Source organism: Carcharhinus amblyrhynchos, chromosome 2 (assembly GCF_965287045.1).
Source record: "Carcharhinus amblyrhynchos chromosome 2, sCarAmb.v2.hapA, whole genome shotgun sequence".
Taxonomy (NCBI): domain Eukaryota; kingdom Metazoa; phylum Chordata; class Chondrichthyes; order Carcharhiniformes; family Carcharhinidae; genus Carcharhinus; species Carcharhinus amblyrhynchos.
In genome coordinates this window covers 89,904,184-89,932,071 of record NC_137325.1, presented here as the reverse complement: position 1 = coordinate 89,932,071, position 27,888 = coordinate 89,904,184, and the positions used below count along the sequence as shown (strand labels likewise).

At 41.7% G+C, this 27,888-nt stretch overlaps 1 protein-coding gene across 5 annotated transcripts in view; it reads right to left on the bottom strand.

Annotated features, from left to right (window-relative positions):
- The window catches only part of tns3 (tensin 3), a 408,973-nt gene that overhangs the window by 85,750 nt on the left and 295,335 nt on the right, over positions 1–27,888 (bottom strand). For all 5 annotated transcript variants that reach the window (XM_080209166.1, XM_080209150.1, XM_080209158.1 and 2 more), the window contains 4 exons: positions 19,698–19,827; positions 18,488–18,553; positions 15,068–15,172; positions 1,388–2,656 (listed from right to left, as the gene is read on the bottom strand). In XM_080209166.1, the coding sequence (XP_080065292.1) occupies positions 1,388–2,656; positions 15,068–15,172; positions 18,488–18,553; positions 19,698–19,827 (1,570 nt within the window). The remainder of the gene's footprint in view (positions 1–1,387; positions 2,657–15,067; positions 15,173–18,487; positions 18,554–19,697; positions 19,828–27,888) is intronic.

The window sequence follows — 27,888 nt, the reverse complement described above, 5'->3', positions numbered from 1 at the left end:
TTTTTCTTCAGAGAATTCTATTCATTATCTCAAAAGCACAATTCCCTCCATCTCTCTTGATGACACTAACTCAGGCAGTGTCTATATGTTGACAGCAGTGCCTACTCATCAGGATAACTCTTCTGATACATTAATTACAAAGCATTACAGGAGAGCCCAATGTGAGCTTCCTCAATGCATAAAATGTGGGTTTCCAGTTGGGTTTTTGGATTATGACCAAAAGCATAAACTCTGGAATATGTCCGCTTAGTTTAAGATTAACAAAAGTTAAGGGACAATTAATGGAAGAGGTTAGGGGTAAACTTGAGCTTAGTTTGACAGTGGACAGTACAGGCTGGTAATTAATCTATCAATGGAGCTTTGATATGAAATTATTAAATTGTGCTCAAAATTTGTTTCAACTTTTTGTTTCCTATCACTATGTAGATTCTTAACTTCCATAGCATCTTTTTTTATCACAAATACTACTGAACAGGCAAAGAAATAACCAACATGCCCTGGGTTAAGAATGAGGCAAAATGACAACAATGGCCCCCACTGGAAGATGTAAGTGGACAGTGTTATGTTCAGCTGTAATATCACTCATGGTCAAAAAAAAGGCCAAGTGGCTCTTGTGGAATTCTAGCTTTACAGACATTTGGTAACTCCACAAGAAAAGTACAGAAAATACAGAAAATTAAGGGCAAAGGGTTGGGTTAGCCACAAATACCAAAGGGCGGCATGGTGGCAAGCACTGCTGCCTCACAGTGCCAGCGACTTGGGTTTGATTCCTGGCTTAGGTCACTGTTTGTGTGGATATGCACATTTTCCCCTTATCTGCGTGCATTTCCTACGGCTGTTCTGATTTCCTCCCACAGTGCAGAAGACGTGCTGGTAAGGTGCTAAATTCTCCCTCAGTGTACCTGAACAGGCGGCAGAGTGTGGCGACTGGGAAATTTTCACAGTAACTTCATTACAGTGTTAACATAAGCCTACTTGTGACACTAATAAATAAAACTTTAAACTCAATGGACTGAGATGCATACTCCTGAATTCTCAATATAGTGGCAAAGTCTCCATGCTGGACACTGAAATCTGAAAATTAATCTATGTGTAGAGATATTGTAAGTGCATTCAAGAAATATCTTCTGTTCAAAGAATCACAGAATCCCAACAGTGCAGGAGGAAGCCAAGTGGCCCATCGAACCTGCACCAACAACAATATTTTCCTATGTTTTTTCTAAGAGATACCAAACAAGAAACATTCCTTACTGTACTTAAAATATCACCACATATAGTGATCCGAGGAATTTTTATATGTGACAAGCTTACAGAAGGGTAGCTCGGTATTCTGCAATAGATTTGATGCTTCCAGGTATCTTATCAGGTGACTATCCAGTTAATTTACCTTGTTGGCAGTCACTTCCAGAAGCCCTTTCAGTTTGTTCCTGGGCCCCTGGATTCGCACTGTTGTTTCCTTGCAGGGTGACATCTTTCTTGAGATGAGCGCCTTTATTTACAGAATTAACACGCGTTGGAATTGGGACAAATGTAGGATCTAAGTCCATTATCAGCTTATTAAGTTGTTCAATTGACTGATCAATGTCCAGTGTTGGGGAAGTCGACAAATCTTGCTTTTTATCTCCCAACCCTGCATCTTCAGAAGGTTTGAGGTAAACCTCAGAAGGTTTGAGACCTTGATTTTCACGTTCAAACAAGACTTCGGGGCTTTGGTGGTCTGGTAATTTACTGTCTCCTGATAGCGTATTAAGCCCCCTCTGAACAGCATCTCGACTGCTGGACCCTCTTGCTGGGGTATCAGGAAGTTTGGGCGTAGTTTGCGTTCTACTCTGATCTTCTCCAGTTCCCACCATAGCAAACCTCAAGTCATTTTCTGCTGGATAGGCATACTGTTGGGCAGCAACCATTTGCTGTTGTTGCACCCAGGTCTGAGTTGAGTAGCTGCTCTGGTTATAACCCTGTGGCTGTGCTGACAATGAAGGGTTTCTTGGTCGTTGAAAGGTGTTCTTCCCCTCAGTAACGCCAACAAATGTTCTGTCATACGCTGTTTCTGTGCCTATTCCAAGGTCAGGTACAAGAGCATTATGCAAATCATCTCCAGTGTTACTTCCAAAACCATCTGACAGCAAAGAATTCTGGCTGCTCTTGTGAAAACTGAAGTTTCCCAGATTGTTTGAAGGCTGGCCTTCTGAAGAGGAAAGTGTCCCTATGCTGTCCACGCTATGCAGATCATGATTTGGCATTTCATCATCTAAAATATCAGTCTCCCTGTCCTTGGCTTTCAGTTCACCATTCACATGGACCTGAACGGGTACAATGTGACGTACTCCACTGTATTTTACTCTTGTTTCTGTCATTTCCTTCAGCTGTACAGAATTCTCCAGCCCAAATCCACTTAAAAGCCTGTCCAACTCAGCCTTCTCTTGCAGGCTTAGGCCTCGCTTAACACCCGGTGGCAAGTGCTCCTCTGTCCGATCTGTTCTTATGGAGGCTGTGGAGTTCCCAGAGTCACTGCTGACTGACAGAGTGTGGTCAATTTGGTCAGGTCCTGTAGTCGCGGGAGCACCACCACCAATAGGAATGTTGCCCTCAGAGGAACTTTTCTTTCGTACCTTAGCGTACAGACTTCCATCAATTGGTCCTTGGGTGTGTGACACTGGGATAAGAAAGAACAAAAAAAAAGACTTATTAACCAAACGTTAATGGCATTAAACCACCAGTTATCAATGATACCAGAAATAGTTTGGAATTCTTGCTCCAACATTAGCTTAAACTCAATGGAAGGAAATATATGCTTTCCATTTTAATGGTGTGCAAAGATTGTGTTATCAAGAATATTTTCTTTATTTCCCAGCCTGATTTTACATCTATCAGTAATGTTCACTAACCTACTCTATTTGCTCAACATATACAAAAGACATATACAGAAGACCTTTTTCTCTGCTGGGCTATATACACAAGCTTGGAGCATTACTCAGAGTTATAACCTTCAATTTATTTCATACTAAAAATATTTTTACCAGGAGTGAGTTTCATAGTTTATGCGAGCGTTCCTTATCAAAATATAAGTTGAAACTTGTTTTATCATTCAAAACTTTCCACATAGGCGCCTACCAGATGGTATCCATAAATAGAAAAAGTTGGATTCATTTTGTAAAATGTACCTATAAACAAAATAGGTCCTGGAAGCAACAAGCTATAACAAATGCTTTCACTAATGTAACTAACTACAATTTATTTGGGACTTCCTCGTTAGTGATTTGTCCAGCCAACCTCATGACTGGAGATAGTGATCATATTTTACCACTGGCGTATCCTCTATGAGACTTGTATAAAGAAGCAATCAAAGTGACAAGCAACTGATCTTTTCTTGCCCTCAAGGCACCATAGTTAAGGAATTACAACAGTCAAAATGACTGTACATATTTTTGCTGGAGGGCATTGTTATTGTGTTACGGCACTGCACAAAAAGAGTACAGCATTTTCCTTATCTAATCAGAGTTCCCAAGATTTCCAAATAGCATTTTATTTTCTATTTTGTTACCTGCAGCAGATAATCCTTTGCAATTCCATACAATCAATAGTATTTATGCTTTGCATACAAATACAAGCAAATACCATGAAAGCCAAAAGGACTTATCTTCTAGGGATTTACAATTATTGGTTTAATTCTTAAACTCAGTATACTCTTCAGCTGTGTCTCAAATGTAGTAGATTGACACGATGTTCCCTGTATTTAGCTACGTAGTGAGTGACTTAAAGAACAATATCGTGCAGGCAAGATGCAAGGTCTGAGCCCTGCTGTGCATTAGAAGTCAGCTGATGACAAGATTCAACTGTGATGCCCTCCACAGCCATAGTGTCTGCTGATATTTAATGTGCTAGCTCATGGAAGACTAAACACTTGAGTGCAGTCTTCTAAGGGCTGCCAGCAAACTGCACAACATGTATTAGCATCGTAAAACACGGGAGAAAATTGAAAAAAATTAGCCAAATAGAGTTAATCTGTCATAAACCGCAAGGAAAACATTAAATCAAAGCCTTTTAGTTTAGGACACGGTTTCCTTTTCCTCTAAAGAAAATATTGCCACATAGTGCAAGGTCTTGAGCAATATGAGCTGCAAATCGTGTGGATTGTAAACATCACCTGCTACCTGTCCCCTAGATGGCATTATTCTGCAGTTAATGAACTTTACAAGAATTACTATCTTGTGCTTCCCTTACAAATACTGACTCATACAAAACATTTTCACCTGCTCTTGCGTTCACAACAAATAACACAATCCTGTGGAAATGGGTTTCCATATTGAGAATCGGGTACATTTTCTTCAATGTACTTCTATAGTGAAACTACGTTAGTCAATTTGCCTCATTTCATCTCACAACTCTCCCTCATTTAGTAACCAAAAACATTTCATTCCATATTGGACAAACACAAGAGTTTTAATATCTTTTATACTTACAGGTGATATTCAGGTAATATTCACAGCATGGAAAATACTGACACATTCCAACATTCTACAGAATGAAGAAACAAGTCAATTCTCTCCAAATGTGCACTTTCACAATTCCGTATACATGTAATGAAATTACAGATTAACCAAGTTCAAAGATCTTCACATTTCAACTAACATCAGAACAAGTCTGTCATATTCAACTAGAAAAACTGACCTCAACGTCATCAAAACATTGGACTGAAATGAGTTAAAAAATATCTGTTGTCTTGCTGCTGTGCTGTACTCCTATTTTCTTTAATCCTTTACTGTCTGGGATGTCCTGCCACAAAACCCACACAGGACTAGATAAAGGCATTTCAAGCTGATAACATGTCCTATAGCTTTCCTTCTGCCACTCATTCAACACTAGTAAAAATAGGGGCACATTGATTCCAGCTAGGTAAACACATCTGGGCTTCAACCATATGCTATCCCTACTTGCAATCAGCACAAAACTCACAGTAAGAATTGATCCGATGAGGTGGTGTGTAGTTCAGAGAAAGCAGCTAAACCAAACGTTTTGAAGAACGACTGCACACTGAGGCAACTCTGGGCTTGTTCAGAACTACATTCCTTTTCGCAAGAAAGTTTTTTTTTTAAACTTTGCCTTTGTCCCATTTTTCATGCTAGTACTCCCCTACCCCCAAACACACGAGCTTCGATCGTCACTACCTATGTTAATACAAGCAACTTACCTCTCACACTGTGTTTCATTACTGCAGGTATTCAAAGTTCCTCTAAAGACTGCAGCTTCAGGAACAATCACTGCACTCCAGGCTTATGGTGCAACAACAGTGTTGGAATGGGGCCTTATTTTTCATTACACTCTGCGCTTTCCTCCCACTGAAGGTGACTGGTCTTACAAGATATGCATGAGACTTCACACTGGCCAAATATGGCAATGGAAAATGTAAACAAGGGGGCGGGATTTCATGTGTGTGTTCAAGCTAGCTGCAGGCACCAATGGAATTTATGCTTACTGATTGAAATCATACTACATATAATTTGGTGACTGTGTTGAAGGCATTCATTTTGTTAACTCAGTCCAGCTGTTCAGTCAGAATTCTCAACAGCCTTGAGCAGGCAGGTTCTAACTAATAAGGATAATAACCCTGAAATTATGCATGGACTACTACAGTCGGAATACTTAATGCGATCGTGTACATTCTCAATCTTTATTATTTTATGAAGATGGTAAATCGTTAAAAGAAAATGGGTTAAGCCTCTACTAAAATAGCAGAAGTCAATCTAAATAATGGCCTAAATCTTCCAGTCTCCGGATTGTCAGGGGTAGGACGCTAGTTGCGGGGTGTGCTTCAGGCCCTCACGGAAGACATGATGCATAGACATGCTTTGAAATTGCCCAGAAGGTTCAACTGCCAAAGGGCTGCTTTCTGCTACTTGGGGCCTCTACTAAAGTCATAGACCTTTAGGACTCAAATGGACATACGTACCCTGGAAACATTACATGGTTTAGTAAATGATCTAACTCAGTGGTTGAGTAGTATACTCAACTAAGCACCATAATGGACACGTGGGCAGATCTGATTACCCTCCATCTCTGGCTAAAATCCCTGCAACTGACTATGTTCCTCCAGCCAGACCCAACTATCCTTTGGCCATTTAGCCATCCTCTGACTAGGCCCAAGCACCCCTTCAAATTCCTGATCTAACACCACATCCTCCCCTGACTACACCACACCTCCCATCCTTGGAGCAGACCCAAATACCCCCTAACATGAATACCATCTTACCAACTTACTGAAAACCTAAAACCTTTAAAAACATACCTGAATACAGTAGCCACTGTGATGAAAGAGGGGCACGTTCTCTCTTTTTGCACTCTGGAGAAGCTTCACTGACCCGCTGATGCTTCAGCTGGGATCAGAAGATAAAGGTGAAAAACTCTTAGAGGGTTGGTTTGCCACAACCTTCTGGGGCAGTGGCAATAAGCTCTGCATTGACCCTGACTGGAAGATTAGTGTCATTATTGTTCACATTACTTCAAGCACACCTTATGTTCATATAGCACCTTTGATGAAGAAGAGAATTTTACATTTGTGGCATTGTTGGATCAGGGTCACTATAGGTCAGCATGCACAGGAGTGACGGGGTAATGGAAGTTGATGTGTGTTGGACAACGGCAGCAGTGTTTTGAATGAATGCAGATTTATGGAAGTTGGAAAGGCAGCCAGGAGAGTACTGGGATAATCCATAAGTCCATAAGATACAGGAACAGAATTAGGCCATTTGGCCCATTGAGTCCGCTATTCAATCATGGCCGAAAAGTTTCTCAAACCCATTCTCCCACCTTTTCTGTGTAACTTCTGATCCCCTTACCAATCAAGGGCCTATCTATTTCTGTCTTAAATACATTTAATGACTTGGCCTCCACAACCTATGACAATTAATTCTATAGATTCACCACCCTCTGGCTGAAGAAATTTTTCCTCACCTTAGTTCTAAAAGCTCATTCCTTTACTCTGGGGCTGTGTGCTCAGATTGTATTCTCTCCTACTAATGGAAATATCTTCCCTATGTCCACTCAATCCAGGTCTTTCAGGATTCTGTAAGTTTCAATGAGATCCCTCCTCAACCTTCTAAACTCCATCAAGTATAGATCTAGAGTCCTCAAACGTCCTCATATGTCAAGCTTTTCATTTCCTGGATCATCCTCCTGAACATTGGACTCTGTCCAAGGGCAGTACATCATTCCTTAGATACGGGACTCAAAATTGCCCAAAATATTCCAAATGTGGTCTCACTAGAGCCTTACAAAGCCTCAGCAGTACAGCCCTGCTTTTGTATTCCAGGCCTCTCCAAGTCTGAAGATAACAACTTTCTGCCTTCTTTCAGTTTTGGCAAAGAGTCTATGAGTGGGATTTTCCGGCTACGTTTGCCCGGAAACCAGAAAATCTTGCCCGAGGTCAATGGGCCTTTCCAGAGTCCGTCCTCACCCGCTACGATTCCTATGGTGAGTGGGACAGGAAAATTCACCCCCATGACACAAAATGCTAACCTTAATCTTCCTTCTGATAGGTGCTGGCAGAACTGATAACATTTTCCAGGGTTCTCTGTTCTTGTTTCAGTTTCCAGCATTCACAGTATTTTGCTTATCTAAACATTTAGAAAAATGTTTGAATTCATTTATGGGACATGGGCATTGCTGGCTCGGCCAGCCTTAACTGCCCATCCCTAATTGCCCTTGAAAAGATGGTGGTGAGCTGTCTTTTTGAACTGCTGCAGTCCCTGTGGTGTAGGTGCATCCACAGTGCTGTTAGAGAGGGAGTTCCAGAATTTTTATCAGTGACAATGAAGGAACAGCAATACATTTACAAGTCAGGATGGTGAGTAACTCAGAAGAGAACTTGCAGGTGATGGTGTGCCTGCTTTCCTTGTCCTTCTCGATAGTGGAGACCATGGGTTTGGAAGGTGCTGTCAAAGGAATCGCGGTGAGTTCCTGCAGTGAATTTTGTAGATGGCACACAGTGCTGCTCCATTCATCGGTGGTTCAGGGAATGAACATTTGTAGATGGGTGCCAGTCAAGCAGACTGCTGTTCTGAGAGGTGTCAAGCTTCCTGAGTGTTGTTGGAGTTGTACTCACCCAGGCAAATGAAGAATATTTCATCACACTCTTCGCCTGTGCCTTGTAAATAGTGAACAGGCTTTGGGAGTCAGGAAGCTAGTCCAGTTCAGATTCTGGTCAATGGTATGCCCCAGGATGTTTAATGGGGGACTCAGAGAGGGTAATGCCACCCAACGTCAAGGGGCAATGGTTAAATTCTGGTCATTGCTTAGCACTTATGTGGTGCAGATGTTATTTGCAACCTGTTAGCTCATGCCTGGATTTTGCCCAGGTCTTGCTGCATCCAAACACGAGGAGTCATGAATGGAGCTGAACATTGTACAGTCATCAGAGAACATCCCCACTTCTGACTTTATGATGGAAAGAAAGTTACCGACGAAGCAGCTGAAAGTGGTTGGGGCTAGGACACCACCCTGAGGAACTCCTGCAGTGGTGTCCTGGAGCTGAGTTGATTGAATACCAACAACCACAACCATATTCTTCTGTGTGAGGTATGACGCCAACCAGCAGAGGGGTTTCCCACTGATTTCTGTTGACTCCAATTTTGCTAGGACTTCTTGATGCCACACCCGGTCAAAGGCTGCCTTGATGTCAAGGGTTGTCACTCTCCCCTCACTTCTGAAGTTCAGCCCTTTTGCCCATGCGTGAACCAAGGATGTAATGAAATCAGGAGCTGAGTGACCCTGGTGGAACATCCATGAGCAGGTTATTACAAAGCCAGTGCTGCTTAATAGTGCTGTTGGGGACCCCTTCCATCACTTCAGTGATATCCAAGAGTAGACTGATTGGACAGTAATTAACTGGTTGGACTTGTGCTGCTTTTTGTGTACACGACATACCTGGGTAATTTTGCACGCAGCCAGGTAGATGCCAATGTTGTTTGGCAGCAGCACAGATAGTTCTGGCGGTTTCAGTAACAGGTGGGCTGGGACAGGAGAAAAGACTGGTGATGTTATGGAGGAAACCTACAAGGAAAAAAGGGATAGAAAAGGGGGGAAAAGATTGTGGGCTGAAATTGTTGAATTCAATGACTTAGCCTTCCAGACACAATGCTGAATTCAACAAGTTCTGATCATCATAATCTCTGCCACAATTTTGCTTTCCTTTGCTTTGCAGGTTTTGGTTTAAGTTAATTTATCTCATGTTTTTGTGATCAGATGCCATTTGTGCATCATTCTGCCATTCACACTCCTCTAGATACATCTTTTGTTTCTCTACTTGGCCCCATTACCACTCATGCACCATAAGCCCTGGTGTCATTTAATCTCTCCTGTCCTCCGCCCCATCGCAGACCTACCCGTTTTGTTTTTTTTTCTCACCACCCCACCACCTCAGCCTTTCACTGGCTTAAAACTTTTTAAATGTCCAACATTACCCAGCTCTAATGAAAGATCATCAACACGAAAGGTGAACCCCGTATCTTTCCCCAGAAATAGTGACTGATCTGCTAAGCATTTTCAGTGCTTATTGTCTTCCTTTTGGACTTCCAGCAGCCATTTTGTTTTTAGTGCAGGGATCTGCGATCTGTGACAAGGGGACGGAGTTTCTACAGTAGCCAATGACACAGGCTTCAGTTTCCAGGTGTTCTGTTGGAGGGCATTTCAACTCATCCACAATAAGCTTCAAGCAGAAAGTGTGATTTTATCTCTCATAACATTGCAGCCAGAAACAAAATTATATTTTTGATTAAAGTTATTAATCCTGTGGAGAATTTATCACCCTACTATAACTGGCACCATTAAATTTACTTGTCAAGTATGCTTACTTGATAACGCACTTGAGTTGATTTGCAGCAAACAGTATCACAAAATCAGAACAGTTTCTGTTACTGTGTCACATATACCCCTACTATTCCCAACACAGACTGTAGTTTCTGGAACGGAAGACAGCAGCTGAACAGATTTCAAACACAAATAAAATCAGCATACACTGGGTTCAATAAAGTTTCTCACTGAGATAAATCAGCTTTCCAATGATCTCCCAGCAAAACTACTTTTAAAAAAGCAAAGTGATGAATGCCCCTACCCCCTCCACATGAACGCAAGGTCAAAATATGCCCTTAGTCTTAAAGAACAACGAGTAAAAAGTTACAGAAGCATTCTATGTTAAATATAAAAATTCTTTCCTGCCCAACATTCAATTCAGACATCTCTACAGACAGACTGTTGAATGAATGACTTATTTTCCCATTTCCAAAAGAGTGACATCAACTTGTTACTCTACTGGGTTAAACTTGCACACAAAACCTCACTGAGATAAACAAAACAGAATTACTAAATCTACTACACAACCAGAGAGAATGAGCTCGGACGAAGAGACATCCTAACTCAAAACATTGGCTCTGTTCTCTCCCCACAGATGCCGTCAGACCTGCTGAGATTTGCCAGCATTTTCAGTTTTGTTGCACATGGGCAACAAAATGACAACATTTCTTTTTCTTGTTTATACCACTGATATTTGTATCTTTTACATCATTTTATCCAATGGTTAAAAAATAGGTTCCTAATAAGTTATTGCTTTATTTTTGAGATCAATCACCTGAAATACATTAGAAACTTCTGAAAAAATGGTGAGTAACAATGTCGCTCTGCTTGTTTTTACTTCCCTTTCCCACAACCAGCTCCAAAATGTCTGCTCTACGCAGGCAGTGGTCACATTAAAATTATATCGAGATCAAGGTACCAATTGCTAGAAAGATCTTATTTTGTGTCTTTCTGGGGTCAACACGTTCATTTCGCAGCAGTTGAGTACTTCGGTTACATGATAATGCAAAGCCATCATCATCCAGCTTGTTGCTATTGCTCTGTTGTATGTAATAGCTGAAATATCTATGACCAGCTGATTGCTTGAAAGACTGGTTACATATTTCAAAGCTACCAATTGGAAAACATTCCACTGCTCTTCCCAGCAGGCATTTTCTTGTTCTGAATCATTTCACACTTATCCCAATGATGAAAGCATTCTCATAAGAACAAATCTGTGCTTTCTAACTGCTTTGTATCTTTGTGCCTACACATGGTGTCAATAATGGTGTCCCCTTTCAAGTCCTACCCTCCAGCTCCTTCTCAATTCTGAGGTCAGCTACATTCTGTGTTTTTAGCACAAGTTTTCAGGGACTAATATTGCACTTCATGAACTTTGATCATGGCCCTTCTCTTTAAGAGTCATGTGTGAAGACTCTTTACATACCATTAGAAAGGTATGTTTCCTGGCATCTGGGTTGCATTCCATACACGCGGTGAAATTAGTATACCCTACAAGTTTTGCATTGCTTCCCTACATGTCAGTCTGTTAATGAAGGAACACCTGCATTGGAAGACAAGGTTTTGTGGTTTTTCATACATATTTCTGAGAAGTAGCACTCAGCATTTAAAATACGTCATCAAGGTGGGTGGAAGTCTGACATTATGAAGACTCAAAGGTATCATTTTCTCTTATCTTGAGCGGTCACTGAATTTCTTCTTGCACTATGGAATTGTGCACTGGTTGTCAGAGTTGACACTCACTCCCAAGGACATCGCTTCCTACTGGAACAAGATTACACTCTTCAAGGGCCTCCTTTCCTCAGCACACACAAAAAAGTTCACTTTTGTCAAAATTCCAGCCATCAATACTTCAACTGAAATGTCTGTAAATTATCAAAGTTCAATGCCAAGAACCACCAGCCACTCCAAACTACGTGGTAGCCCAAAATGTTTTAAGCACAAGAAGGTCAACCAGTCCCATTTAAACTGCAAGAGTCATTTTACTACATGCCCCCACATATAGCCATGCCAAGTAACTGGGACATAAGAACATAAGAAATAGGAGCAGGAGTAGGCCATCTAGCCCTTCGAGCCTGCCCCGCCATTCAGCAAGATCATGGCTGATCTGAAGTGGATCAGTTCCACTTTCCCGCTTTCTCCCCATAACCCTTAATTCCCTTGTCTATCAAAAACCTATCTACCCGTGACTTAAATATATTCAGCGAGGTAGCCTCCACCACTTCAATGGGCAGAGAATTCCAGAGATTCACCACCCTTTGAGTGAAGAAGTTCCTCCTCAACTCCGATCTAAACTGCCCGCATCCCCCCCCCCCCCCCCCCCACCCATCTTGAGGCTGTGCCCTCTGGTCCTGCTATCCTGTCTAAGCGGGAAGAATCTCTCTACCTCTACCCTATCAATCCCCTTCATTATTTTATATGTCTCTATAAGATCCCCCCTCATCCTTCTAAACTCCAATTAGTACAAACCCAATCTATTCAGCCTCTCTTCATAGTCCAACCCTCTCATCTCCAGTATCAGCCTAGTGAACCTCCTCTGCACTCCCTCCAAGGCCAAAATATCCTTGCGCAAGTGCGGTGACCAAAACTGCACACAGTACTCCAGCTGCGGCCTCACCAGTGCCTTGTACAGTTGCAGCAAGACCTCCCTGCTTTTATATTCTATCCCCCTCGCTATAAAGGCCAGCATCCCATTCGCCTTCTTGATCACCTGCTGCACCTGCAGACCGGGTTTTTGCGATTCGTGCACAAGGACCCCCAGGTTCCTCTGCACCGTAGCATGCTGCAGCTTTTCGCCTTTTAAATAATAATCCCTCCTACTATTATTTCTACCAAAGTGGATAACCTCACACTTGCTAAGCTTGGAAGCATACTGACAATCTTAAAAGTACACTGGGCCAGGAAAACATGAGGGGGTCATGTCAAGTTTACACTGGCAGGAGCATATGTTGACAATAAAGTTACTATTAGAGAGAAAGCTAACTCTCCAAATCTACCATCTTTCACTTAAACTGGTGCCAATCCAAGCTTCACATTTCAATTTTAATTTATTTTTTATTTGGGTTCATTGGAATCCTGCTCATTTGTTTTTAAGGCTTTTCCTCATGAAAGGATGCACACAGGTTGTAGGTAAGCGGTATTGTTGCTGCTGCACAATGGCTGGCTCGTTTCTCTACTTAACAGTCACCACCCTCCACAAAGTAATACATTACATGAAGCGCTTGAAGACATTTTCATAACATGTCAAGATGATTTAAAAATACATACATTTCAGTACTTTCCTTAATTGAATTGACTTCTCTTAACAAATTTATTTTCACAACTTAATCAACATTTGTTTAAGATTTTACACTGGTTACATTAATTCCTGAAATATTGCCACAGAGGAGGGATGTATTGAAGGGATATATATTCCACATAAGATTACTCACACATGCAAGGCAGGATCACACAATACGGAGTAGTGAATACTTGGCTGGAATTTTCAATGTTGTGTTGAAGAGGGGAAGGTGGGAACTTAAGCAGGTGGTGCTGGTGATTCTGATCCTTGACATGGTCCGAGAGTATGGTGCCATTTTTAAGGGGCAGGTGTGCATTCTGATTCAGCCTTCCTTTCGCACAGCTTTATTCACAGCCTTCAGTCAGCAATAATGCAACCCTGCCATTGGGAGAGGGCCAAGAGGACACAGAGGCAGGGATGGTGAGGGCCTAGTCAGCAAGGTAGAAGGAAAATCCTGTATGATCCGATGGTTCAGTAATACATGTTCTCCTCCAGGATAACTGAGTAGGCCGGTGGTCCTCCACCCCGGGCAGGAGGAGGTGATCGCGCTGCTTGACCAAGCATGCCTGAAGAGGGCAGAGGAGATTAGCAGCTGTGCGGACATCAGTAGAGCACCAGTGTAACAAGTGTGTTCAAGGTCTCAGCTCCATATAGATGACAACCACACTTCAGTTTCCTTCAGTGTTAGCAACTGTCTGTGCAGCTGCTGGGGAAGTAGAGCCCAGCATGCTGGTGGCAATGGGATAAGGCCACAATCTCCTATTCGAAAGTAGTGGATGCAGATCTCTAAAGGGGCATTAGCAGTCTGGCAATGGCAACTCTCGCAAGGTTACTCCATAGTGGACCAGTGCCAAACGTGAGACAATGGCCACACAGGCAACAGCCAGGACGCCACCCATTTAGGTCTTGTGCTGTTTGTGTTGGGCAACTCACATGTTTCATATCCCCAAAGGAGAAGAAGGCACACAATACAAAAGAAAGGACCCAAACTAGCAGTGGGGCTTTCACTTCTTGCTATCCTCACTCCCATGGAGGAGGTTACTGAACGGTTGGCAAAACAATGCCAACTCCATTACGGACAATCATGCAGGAGTGCAGTCACAAGAGTGCTAGCAGCCTTTAGCGAGCATCAGGGAGGCTTAGGTGAGCACGACGGATGGCGTTTGTCTCCTCCAATGTACATGACCCTGAACAGCAGCCAATTGTGAAGGCTCCTGTTTGGAATGACAAAACCCTTTGATCTTTCTGCTCTCTCATGCTAGCCAGCCGCAGAAAGAGAGAGGTGCCAGCTCCAGGAGATAGTTGTGCACCTCTGAAGAGGAGGAGGGAATCAGAAGGTGCACCATCACATCATCTCCCAGCACCTTGTACTTCGGCAGGAAATTTCATCTCCCCCCACCTCCAAGACCAACCCCAAATGGACTGGAAAATCTGGCCATAGGTCAGATTAATCAAGAGGAAAATGTGTTTTACCAAGTAATTTTGCATTTTTATCTGTACTTAGGTCAAACATTTTAGCCAGGGTGGGGGGAGCAGTAAGTCAGGCACTGGCCTTTCACTTCAGTGAGATCTGATGAGCTAGGACTCTTCTTTGTAAGGATTTTGCATAAAGCAAGTTTGGGAATTTTCAATCCAGTTTGCAGTGGGCATTGATTGATAACACTAAATAAGCAATCTCACTTTTATTATTGCTGGATGAAGAAATGGAAAGACACTGCACAATTGCAGAGAGGCTGGCACTGAGCATTATTACTGTCCCAAAACATAGAAAACTTGATTCTACACCTAACTGTTACCATAACTAATTTGGAAATATATGCTGAGACACCGAGTATCCAAAATGAATACTATTCCATTCTATTTACACCCATCCATTAATGAGAACAAACTTCAAACAAAATCTTTATATCAGTCAAACTGAATGCAACAAACCTGCCTTACCGTCCCCATCAGCAGTGAGCGTCTCATAGGAGTCCCATCGGATCAATGGATCAGCAGTGTTATAATCCACAGTTACACCATGATCATTCTGGAGATGCTCGGAACCTATAAAAGGGGAATATGTTTAGCGAGACATTTATAATTACGTGGCTTTACATTCTCAAAAGCTGTTCACTGGCGCAAATACATTCCTGACAACACTCTGCTTACTCCAACTGATAGACACTGTGTTCAAGAAGGTGAAACATCAATTCACTGCGAGCGACTAACAAAAGAGAGTTGCAGCTGTTGGAGCATTAAAAAGAAACTGCTTGAAAGGAAAGCTCAAAAAAGGAAGTTTCAGAGCTTGGATTAATTATACATTTAATGCACAATCCCACGAGTCTGCATACACCCATAGTTGTGGTTTGTGTCAAATTTATCCAGTAAGAACAGAACATTCAAAACTTACAATTTCTAACTGACATCTCTAATTATGTTTAACAGATATAAATATAACTTTCTCATTTGAGACATTCAGTTTGAAAATAATAAAAGGTTGCTGGTTGACAGGAGAAAACTCTTGAGTATTGTTGGCCCCACATTCCATCAGTTTGAAATGTTTTTAAGCACAAAATCAGACCATCAACATAGAGTCATACGGTAAAGGAGACCCTTCATCCTATTGAGTCTGCACCGACAAGACTACAGTGAGCTTACACCAATCCCACTTTTGAGCACTTGGCCCATAGCCTTGAATGTTATGACATTTCAAGTGTTCAGCTGTTTACTTTTTAAAGGTTGTGAGGTTTCCCATTTCTCCCAGATAGTGCATTCCAGACTCCCACCACCCTCTGGATGGAAGAAAATTTCCTAAAATCCCTTCTAACCTCCTTCCACTCACTTAAAATTATGCACCCTTGTTATTGACCCATCAACTAAGGGAACAGCTGCTTCTCATCCTCATTGTCCATACCCCTCATAATCTTATACATCTCAACCTGGTCCTCCTCGGCCTTCTCTGCTTGAAAGAAAATAACCCAATACTATTCAGCCTCTCCTCATAGCTCAAATGCCCCATCAGAGGTAACATCCTGGTGAATCTCTTCTGCTCCCTCTCCAGTGTCCCCTCTCCATCTTTCCTATAACGAGGTGACCCAGAACTGCATGCAGTAGTGAAGCTATGATCTAATCCAAGTTTTATACAGCTCCAATATAACCTCCCTGCTCTTATAATTTATACCACAACTGATAAGGGCAAATGTCCTGTATGCCTTCTTAACTACCCTATTAACCAGTCCTGCCACTTTCAGGGATCCAGGAACAAGCACCCAAAGATCCCTCTGCCCTCATGAACTTCCTAGGATCCTCACTGAATAGTCCCTGGTCTTGTTATTCCTTCCAAAGTGCACCACCTCGCAGCTTTCAGAGTTGAAGTCATTCTGCCACTGATCTGCCCATCTGACAACCTGTCTATACCCAGCAACCCAAGACTTCTTCCTCACTATTAACCACCCTGTCAATCCACGTGTCATCTGCAAACCTCCTTATCATGCCCCCACATTCGCATCCATATAGTTTATCTGACAAACAAGAAGGGATCTGGCACTGATCCCTGTGGTGTAGCACCGGACACCAGTCTACAGTCACACAAACAGACTTTTAAAAGTAAACGTTTCACAGAAAAGCAAAAGGAAAATTACAGCTTATACCTTAGCTGCCACAATAAAATTGCGCACTAAATTATTTGATTGAGCTTAGTTTTGATCTACATAATCTTTTTTTATTCACCCCATTTATATGCATTCTATACTGGAAGGATTCATACTGATAACAAGAAATCTTTATTGTCTTTACTTCTTCAAGCTTTGCACATCCTGACTTCACGACTATCTAAGATACAGTGAGCGACTGGCCCAGGCTGGCATTCCAATGGGAGGGCTCACAAAATTGACTACACCCTCAGTTTTGAAAGGGTTTCTGTTGCTATTTTAAAGGGCTTCATTCCCACAAGTTTGCTGGCCAGATGGTTTTACTGAAGAAGATGTAAGATGACTGAAAAATATCAGACATCTTCCCATTCTACACACCCTGTGGATGATACTTGTATGGGAAAAAAGATTTATCCTTCTTTGGTCTCCATGGATACTTCTTACCAGGACAATGCACTGCTTGGGCGGTGGTTGCAAACTTACTGTTGTGGCCAATAATAAATGAGCAAGGGAACAGATCATCGAATCCTTACAGTGCAGAAGGAGGCCATTTAGCCCATCAAGTCTGCACTGACTCTTACCCAGGCTTATCCCGTAACCCCATGTATTTATCTCACTAATCCTCCTGTCTCTTTTACTCCGCAGGTGTGTCGGTCCACCTTGCTGTCTAACAAGGGGCATGCGCACGGTGGGTCGTGCATGGGCTGCTCTTGGATGTTTCGAGAGTGGCCTAATACTTCGCGTCATTGTGTGTGCTTAAAACTGGACCAGCAGATGGGAACCACAACAGCTCAGTGACTATCACTGCTAGCTGTGCAGACACATGGATTTGGGCCAGTGTCTGTGGGAGTTTGTGCATTCTCCCTCTGTGGTTGCGTGGGTTTCCTCCGGGTGCTCCGGTTTCCTCCCACACCCCAAAGATATGCTCTTAGGCTGATTGGTGTAACAAATTGTCCCTAAATTATTCTCCCCTGAATCTGGTTTCGAATGGGAGTACCATACGTATACACACGGGTCAAGACAGGTGTAGGAAAATGCTTTGTTAAGATGGCGGTGCGGGCTCGTTGGGCCGAAGGGCCTGTTTCCCATGCTGTGTTGTTCTTTGTTTTAACATGTATATCTTGGGATACTAAGGGGCAATTTAGCATGGCCAATTAACCTAAGCTGCACATCTTTGGATTGTGGGAGGGATTTGGAGCACCCAGAGGAAACCCACGCAGACATGGGGAGAACATGCAAATTCTTTACAGAGAGTCAATATCCAAGGCTGGAACTGAACCCAGGTCCAGGGTTAGCCAGTGCTCTGCCCACCAGTTCCACTGTAAAATTGCTTATTGCTGCAGTTCCTTTCAATGAAGCTCTGCCGAGAACACTGGCAGTGCCTCCACATCATTGACCATGCTGATTTGGCCAATTACACCCCTGCCACCAAGCTCCCAGGTAAATATCAGGGCCAGCTGTCCTTCTACAGATAAGAAAAGCATTGAAGGAGAAAAGATATGAAGAAGTCTTTGTTCAAAAGTGTGACAAATGAAGCAAGCGTTTCGATTCCTGTGAATCCTTGACAACATAAACAAAGTACTTTTGTCTCTGGTAAAGAACTGGATGAAGAACTAATGGTGGCATGAAAATAAATGTCTTTATTTAACCTCTTGTTTCATCTTTTTGAACATAACCTTAAAGTCTATTCCGTAATGAACTGTGTTGAGGAAAAATACATTGTATGTACCTTGGATTTTCTCTGGGCTGGCTGAGAATACCAACTCAATCTTCCCATAATCCGGAAATCTGTCATCTGGAATAAAATTGTAGAATTAAATAGAAATTTCTATTATTTGGATTTAGGCAAAGTGTTCAAAAGATTTTTTAGCCTAAATGGCAAACACTGCAAAAGCAAACAGAATCTAGATCTTTGTGACATCCAAAGAATAAACTGAGTACAGGAAGCACCCCTGTGAGAAGGCTGAGCTGCTGCTCTGTGATCTTAAGGCAAGGGAAAGCATGAAGGGGAATATCTTCCTTTTTAAGTGAATACAAATTGCTGCAAATTAACTTTATAATATTGAATTATTTTTGGAAAAAGCCCAGATGCTTTGGAATTATTGCTTTTTGTCTGATTGGCACTGATTTTAAAACAGAAAAATATTAAAAGTTTATTTATTCATGTCACTAGTAGGCTTACATTAACACTGCAATGAAGTTACTGTAAAAATCATCTAGTCACCATACACTGGCACCTGTTCAGGTGCACTGAAGGAGAATTTAGCCTGGCCCAATGCACCTAACCAGCCTATCTTTCAGGCTGTGGGAAGAAACCAGAGCAGCCAGAGAAAACCCACGCAGATATGGGAAGAACATGCAGACTCTGCACAGACAATGACCCAAGCTGGGAATTGAACTCAGGTCCCTGGCACTGCGAGGCAGTAGCGCTAACCATTGTGCCATCATGCTGCCCACACAATTGGACACTTTTAGAGCAATACATCCCTGTTTTTAGACAAAATGCATGCATTTGTAAATTTTTCAAACTTCTCAGGCCTCCCAACATCATATACCATTCATTGTGCGGATATCACATACCATTTATTGCGCTGAAAGGAAGCAACTAAATACATCAATGCTCAATTTTCTTGCATGCTTGTTTTAACAGGGTTATGTTTTTAAATCTCAAACTCAAAAAGACTTAAAAAAATAATGAATCTTGCAAGTGAATCATGATGATTGATACTGACACAGGCAGGTCCCTGTCAGTGTTGCTCTCTAATGGATTAACGTGGGGGTGTCAAAAAAAACAAGCAAGAGTCGCAGACCTTGCAATTTTACTTCCTCTCTGTAGCAAAGTTCTCCCAGACTGTAAAGAACGAAAACTCACAGTCAAGTACTATTTGACTTTTAGACTGCATTTAAATTTGAGACACAATGAGGTTTGATCAATGTACCTTTATTGGCATTGTCCAGGTCATCCTTCCCAAACACAAACCCAAAACCTTGGATAGAGCCTGTGTGAAACTGTAGCCGGAATATAACATCCCTCGTTGCAGAACGGTACTTCTTGTGGTAGCATTTAATCTGTAACCAAGCAATTTTCTCATGCTGAATATAAATACCAATGATCAAATTACTTCAATACTTAAAATTATAATGTACACACTCCACAAGGATATAAAGGAGAATCAAAAACAATTATATTTACCAGGTTGATCTCAAAAGCTGAAAAACTATATCCTAGTGTGCAATTGCTTCCCTGATAGACAGTCCTCCCGGCAGTTCCACTGCCTTTGAAAGGCAAATGTTCCGACTACAGTATGACAAATACAAGTGCAAACTATATATTGAGTTAAAGTTATTTCTTAGCGTCACAAGTAGGCGTACATTGACACTGCAATGAAGTTATTGTGAAAATCCCCTAGTCGCCATACTCTGGCATCTGTTTGGTACACTGAGGGAGAATTTAGCATGGCCAATGCATCTAACCAGGTGGCCAAGTCAATACAAATCGATGTAATCATGTTCACTCCTGGTTCTAAAGTCCATTAATAATGCCACTAACCTAATGACACCTTTCAGGGTATTTAAGAGGCAACATAAAAAAATGAGATACCAAGCTACACTCAGTAAATTGGGGTATAGTCAAAAACCTGATCAAAGAGGTACGCTTGAAGGGGCATCTTAAAGGAGGAAAGCGAGTGCAGAGAGGTTGACTGGTTTGGGAATGGAGCTTCCGCCTTAGTCACTGGAATGCATGGTGACTTGATTAAAATCAGAGATGTTGAAGAGGCCAGAATTAGAGGAATGTACACATTCCAGAGGTTTGGGGTTGTTGCAGATTACAGCAAGAAGTCTCACTTTTAACTGTGTCCACCCCAGTCCAACACTGGTATCTCCATACGGCAGATTACAGAAGTAGGGAAACATTACGGAGGTTTGAAAACAAGAATGAGAATTTTAAAATTGAGGCATTGCTTAACTGTTAGTTAATGTTGAGGAAAGAGTGATTAACTGTGTTGAAGGTTTTATACACTTTGAGAAAGACAAGAGAGATAGTTTTCCTTCATCACAGTCACATTTGTGACTTTGATACTGTGACAGGGCATACATAACATATGCCCCGTAATATGGGCAACATAAGAAGTCCAGGAAAAACGGCCACAAACTTCAGAGGCAACAACACATTCAAGGACTCTGGAGTGGAAAAGGATGTGGGATGGTAGTTACAACGTCAGTAGACTGACAGGTAGGTTTGTCGAGGAAAAGGGTATTGATGGAGGATTTGAAAGAGGGAGAGACAGAAGCTGAGGAGAGACAACACTTAACGAAGCCAGCCAACAAAGGAGCCAGGAAGGAAAGTCGCCAGTTTAGTGAGAATAGGTTCGAGAGAGCAGGAAATGGGCCTCATGGGCAGGTCAAACTCAGAGAGGGCATGATGGTAGGAAAAAAACTAGAGAAAGATGCTGAGAGGGAACCTTGGAGGAAATTTGGGCTAAGGGATGGAAGGGATTTGACACAGCAACTGATTGGATAGTCTCAGTTTAGGTAACAGAGAAATCCAGGAGCATCTTGCACTTTTGGTGGCAGGGGTGGAGGTGACTGTGGGGAGAGGGGACAGCTTGCAGCAAACAATGGATACCAGAGGCTATCGCAACAATCCTGTACAACCCTGACATCATGAACAGTTTTTGCAAATGAGAACAAGACTGGAAAGCCAGCCAAATTCAGTGGTGAATGGCTGAATAGTTCAACATATGTTTTTAAGTTTGCATCCTTGGACTCAAGGGATCCAGGATGAGAACCATAGCTGGGGAACAGCCAAGGCTGGAGAGACATTAACAGATAATGCACCTTTCCTCTCTAACCATCCAGTGAAGCATGAAAAGATAGCTTTTATATAACACATCCTCAGGCAGTATACTGGTAGACGTATTTGAATTGAACACTGAACCAAGAAAGGAGAAAGTGGCAAAGACAACTAAAATTTGACCAAAATTATGTTTGAGATTTGTAAAGGGAGAGTATGGGAGAGAGGCAGAGTTTAGGGAAAGAATTTCAGTTTGCTGTCTTCACTGTAGACACTGATGATTTTGGCATTGGATCATACACTTTTCTGAAACACTGATAACTGCCATCAGTGGCAACCCTTGAATAAATTAATATATTTCAACTTAAAAATTACATGTCTGAATGTTTTGACAGGACAGAATGGGAGAAATTTTCTTTTCTGTATATGATTATTATGCTATGTTCCTTGCGGTGGTGTGTACATCTTTAACAAGCTTTTACTCTAATTTTGGAAATATTTGACAGGTAACTCAACTGCAGTTCCAAAAATGGCATATAAAGTACAACCAGGTCATTCACTCAAACTATCAATCTTTCAGTGTAAACGTTAGAAAGAAACATACTTATTACTTGTACACCCTCTTTCAGATTGTCATCTTTTATCCAAAGATAAACAATTTTCTCATTCTATCAATATACTGATGGAACTAGTAATAATCTACATGTTTACAAGTTTCAACTGTTGCAGAGACAAGCACAAACATGTTTTCTTAAAAAAACTTTATGATCCTATGAGCCTTCACTTAATATTTCACCTGAAACTAGCAATAAGACTACAAAAGTAATTGAAGGTCAATTATAAGCTTGTTCAATAACTATACTTGTTGAATCACTGAACATTCTACATCGAAAACTCTCCACTCTGTTCATGTCCGGGTAAATGTTACCAAGTATGAAGTTATATGCAACAAAGTACGTGAAAAGAAAGGGTTTCTTTGTGTCACTCATAATAGATTCACTGAAGTTTGTTCTGCATGACTGCCAGCCCCTGTCAACTTTTGTCAATCAGTAATTCTAATTTTGCAAGCAGTCATGACATCAGGTTGTGTGTGTATTCTGGTATGCGATTCAGCTACTCCCATATCTCCTTGTTCTTGTGAAACTGTTACAACTCAGCATTGCATCACTACAAGGTTTGAGACAGCTTAGATTACAAACATAAATGTCAGCCTCCATGCTCAGATCCCAAATCATGTCTCCAGGAAAGGGCAGCATGGTGGCACAGTGGTTAGCACTGCAACTTCTCAGCACCAGGGACTCAGGTTCAATTACAGCCTTGAGTGACTGTGGAGTTTGTAATGTTCTCCCTGTGTCTGCATGGGTTTCCTCTCACTTTGCAAAGGTGTGCAGGTTAGATGGATTAGCCATGGTAAATGCCTAGAGTTATGAGGATAGGGCAGAAGGAAGGGACAGGGTAAGATGCCCTTTTGGAGAGTCAGTGCAAACTTAACTGAGCGAATGGTCTCTTTCCGCACTGTAGGAATTCTATAGTAAAGTTTATTTATTAGTAACAAGTAAGACTTACATTAACACAGCGATGAAGTTGCTACTAAATTCCCCTACTCGCCACACTCCGGCGCCTGTTCGGGTCAATGCACCTAACCAGTACATCTTTCAGACTGTGGGAGGAAGCTGGAGCTCCCGGAGGAAACTCACAGACACGGGGAGAACGTGCAAATTCCACACAGACAGTGACCCAAGCTGGGATTCGAACCTGGATCCCTGTGAGGCCACCAGGGGCCACTGTGATGCCCCAAGTTCTATTCTCTGGTTAAAAGCGTGGTATATTTCTGGTTGTACACTTTCAAGAATCTCACTCTAACTGAAACAGGAGGTATTATTAGTAATCCTTCCAACGATGAAGGATCCCTTTCTGTAACTTCACATTGTGAAACCACAGAGCAAATTTTCCATCATATCCCACAAACACTTCAAAGCCAGTGGAAAAGAATTGCGCTTACAAGGTCTCTGGTATGGCAGGGCTCTCTAAACTTTGTCATCTTAATAAGAACATAATAAGAACATAAGAACATAAGAAATAGGAGCAGGAGTAGGCCATCTAGCCCTTCGAGCCTGCCCCGCCATTCAATAAGATCATGGCTGATCTGTCGTGGCTCAGTTCCACTTTCCCGCCCTCTCCCCATAACCCTTAATCCCTTCTCTTATCAAAAACCCATCAACCCGCTTCTTAAAAATATTTAGCGAGGCAGCCTCCACCACTTCAACGGGCAGAGAATTCCAGAGATTCACCACCCTTTGAGTGAAGAATAATGACTGCTGCATACCAAGAAGCTCTGAATAACTAATAACAACATAAAAATGAAAATCATGGAAGGCTAACAATTTGCAGAACAAAGCTTATAACTTTTCAAACTACTTTTAGAACCAAGCAACATTTGTTATTTCAAGGAGTGTATTTTTCTCATCATCTTGCTGGGTATATTTCTCAATTACAATTATTAGCTGTTTTCTACAAGTTTGCATTTAAATACAATTGGAATTATATTAGCAAAAGTTTTTTTTAAGTATTCCTGTTTAAATTTCATAACTTTGCCTGTGACCTTACCTTTACTGAATGTGACCTTCACTTCTCCTCACCAGTCAGTGCCTCTCCACCTTTGACCAATTCTAACTGGTTCAAACTCTAACCTGTGCAAACTAGACCTGCAGTGTGAAGCCCCAGACTAAGCCCAGCCAACCTGATCTCTGTGACCTCCAAATGTGACCATGCTTTCCAAATCCTTATCGTCATTTATAAATCTCTTTGCCCCAACTCTAATGTTACAACTCAAGGTTACTGGACCTCTATTGCTGCCCTCTGAAATATTACACTTTTTCTTTTATAGTTCACTGTTTAATTGTAGTAATGATAGGAGCTTCTGCACTTACTACCCATCCCTAGTTGCCCAAGAAGTTGGTGGTGGATCTTCTTACTGCTTACTCATATAAGGCTACTTTAGTGGATAGTCATAGAGGTAGGAGATGGCCTAGTGGCATTATCACTAGACTATTAATCCAGGAACTCAGCTAATGCCTTGGGGACCCAAGTTTGAATCCCATCACAGCAAACGGTAAAGTCAATAAAAAAAAATCTGGAATTAAGAATCTACTGATGACCATGAAACCATTGTCAATTGTTGGAAAAACCCATTTGGTTCACAAATGTCCTTTACGGAAGAAAATCTGCTGTCCTTACCTGGTCTGCTCTACATATGACTCCAGAGCCACAGCAATGTGATTGATTCTCAACTGTCCTCTGAAATGGTTTAGCCAAGAGCAGCGAGGTATGCGCAATAAATGCTGGCCAGCCAGCAACACCCATGTCCCATGGATGAATAAAAAGTGCTACGTTTAGGGGAAAAATTACAGGTTTCCTTAGTGAAAAGTTGGACTTTTAAAACAATCTGATATCTTCATGGCAACTTTTACTGAACCTGGCTTTTTATTTCCTAGTTTGTTTTTTTAACAACTTTCCATGGCTGGATTTGAGCATTGGATAGAGGCACATGTCAACAGGTGACAGCGAGAGCACACAGATATATGGATGTATGGTAAATGGAAAGTATTAGATGAACCTGTATGCGTACACTTGACAGATGTCTGTAGTACGGTCACAGTACCAGACTCTGAGCAGAAGCTTAGTGAGGTACAGTGGTTTCCTTGTTCTTAGTTCAAAACCAGCCTGGCAGAGGTACAGGCAAAACTCACTGCGGTGTGCACCAAGGTCTGATCACTCACACACACGAATATAGAATGGCCCATTCAGTATTTTAAAATTACTGTGCGGTCGCTCCAACTATCCAGTTCAGAAGTACATTTGCAGGATTTTTGTTTCACTGGGGGAAGTGGGGGTTGGATGTTAGACTACATTAACTGAATATTGAATTCAAAACAGCAAAACAGCCCAAATTCTGATTTGCCTGAGGCACCTTGATAGTATGCAGTCTAAACACTGATTCACGCAGAGAAGTACTTCTTTGCACATGCTGTTTAGTACGTGGTGAAGCCGACAGAGGAAGCCACTGTGTTAGACTGAAACCACCTGGTGACTCCTGGTGTCACGGTCACATGAATAATGCTCTATAAATTCAGGTTGCTGCTGTGCTTATTCCTAGAATGAGAATTTCTGCCACTGTGTGCAAAAACAGCAAAAATATTCCATTCTAAGTATGGCTACTCAGCAAGTATGCTCAAAGTAGCTACGCACAGCATGTCACACTGGTTCCTCAATAAATCGCCTTTTTGTCTGCACGGGCAAGCAGCAATGTTCTTTAACAGTATAACAACCAAGAGTTACAAAAGCATTGATGATGCTTACACATTTTTTGACTAGAAAAGAGCTTGAAGGCTGCAGGCCAGCATGCAAACATAACATATTCTGTCATAAGTCTAAATTCAATATTTATCTTTCACTGAACTGACCTCATCACTAAGTATGCTGAATGCAATGGGCTAATAGGACATTGATGGCCAGCTTGAATCCAAATCCTGCACTGGGTAGATACTTTGTCAAGATACATAGTTATGGAGGCACTGATCTCTATAAAATGACACAGTTTTTGTTCTAAGTTGCAAAATCTCAGTCATGGGACAGAACCCACATATAGGACACCACCAAGATTGAAACAAGCAATCGAAGCAATGAAGAATTAAATCAGGAAACTGTGACTTGCTGACTCCAAGCTTGTAATCCAAGAGTCCTGGTAATGAATAATTTGAAGTGCAGACCAGCACAATGAATCATTTAGACACGAAACTCTTTTGGGTTCGAATGCTTTACCGGCATTTGTGCAGTCTGAACAGAATACTAGGAAATGTAGTTTTGCACTTTGTCTCTAATGGCTCGAGTCGCTGAATTAAAAACTTGTCAATGTCATTCAAGTCAAGAAGATTCCAACATTCTTTAACAGCTTGAACTAAGGCAGAATGGGCTTTTCTGAAGCAACATCAAAAGATAATAAGCTGATGTAACATAAATGAAAATGATCATTCCTTGAGATGGGAAATATAAGTTGCCAAGTTAGAAAAATATTCAGATTATTTGAAAAAGTAGTTCAATCACTATATTTCCAATTCTAAACTTGAACATGCTGTTTCATATTGATTGAGTTTTAAGGAGCACTTCACTGTGTGACTTCTTTATTCAATACTGATTCACTCATCCAATGGCATTACCATCACTGAATCCCCCACTATTAACAGCCTGACCAACGACCAAAAACTGAACTATGCTCGTCATGTAAATACCGTGATCCCCAGAGCAGACCAAAGGCTAGGAATCCTGTGGCGAGTAACTTACCTCCTGACTCCCCAAAGTCTATGCACCACTACAAGGCACAAGTCAGGAGTGTGATGGAGTACTCTCCAATTGCATGCATGAGCACAGCTCCAGCAACACTCAAGAAATCTGACACCATCCAGGACGAAGCAGCCCATTCAATTCTTACCCCTCTTATAAACATTCATTCCCTCCACCACTGGACTGTGGCAGCAGTGTGTACCATCTACAAGATGCACTGCAGGAATTCCTCAAGGTTTCCTAGGCAACATCTTCCAAAACCATGACCACTACCATCTAAAAGGACAAGATCACAAGGGAACATCACCACCTGGAAGTTCCCCTTCAAGTCATTCAACATCCTGACTTGGAAATATATTGCCGTTCCTTCACTGTCACTGGGTCAAAATCCTGGAATTCCTCTCTAACAGCAATGTGGTTGTACCTACACCACTGCAGTGATTCAAGAAGGAAGCTCACCACCATCTTCTGAAGGGAAACTCGGGATGGGCAATAAATATTGGCCTAGCCAGCAGTGCCCACATCCCAACGTTTTATTCACATTGTAATGTTGCAGCAAAAGCTACAAGATAAACAGCCTGTACAACTTATCACGTTGTGGATTTGCTATTACGAGCGATCAGACTGGATATTTCATTCAGACAGTTAATTGTGCTGACCTTCGTTCCAATTTAGCAGAATGTGAACATGCACAGCTGCAAGCAGTTGTTATAAAGAAGGAATCTGACAGGCACATCATCTCTTAGTTTTTCATCCATGTTAAAATATTAATCTAGAAACTCAGATGTCAACCCCGTCAATTAATCATTTAAAATGTTAAACCCTTGCAGGTGTTAACATGCAAAAGTCATCATTCATGTTAAGTATACCTGTATTTCAGCTGTGTGATGCATCTTAAATCCTTGAAGTGTATATTTAACAATGGCAACCAATATCGTATATATTACAATATCAAGTTGGGATTACTAAGGCTTAGGGATATTTTTCTTCTGGTT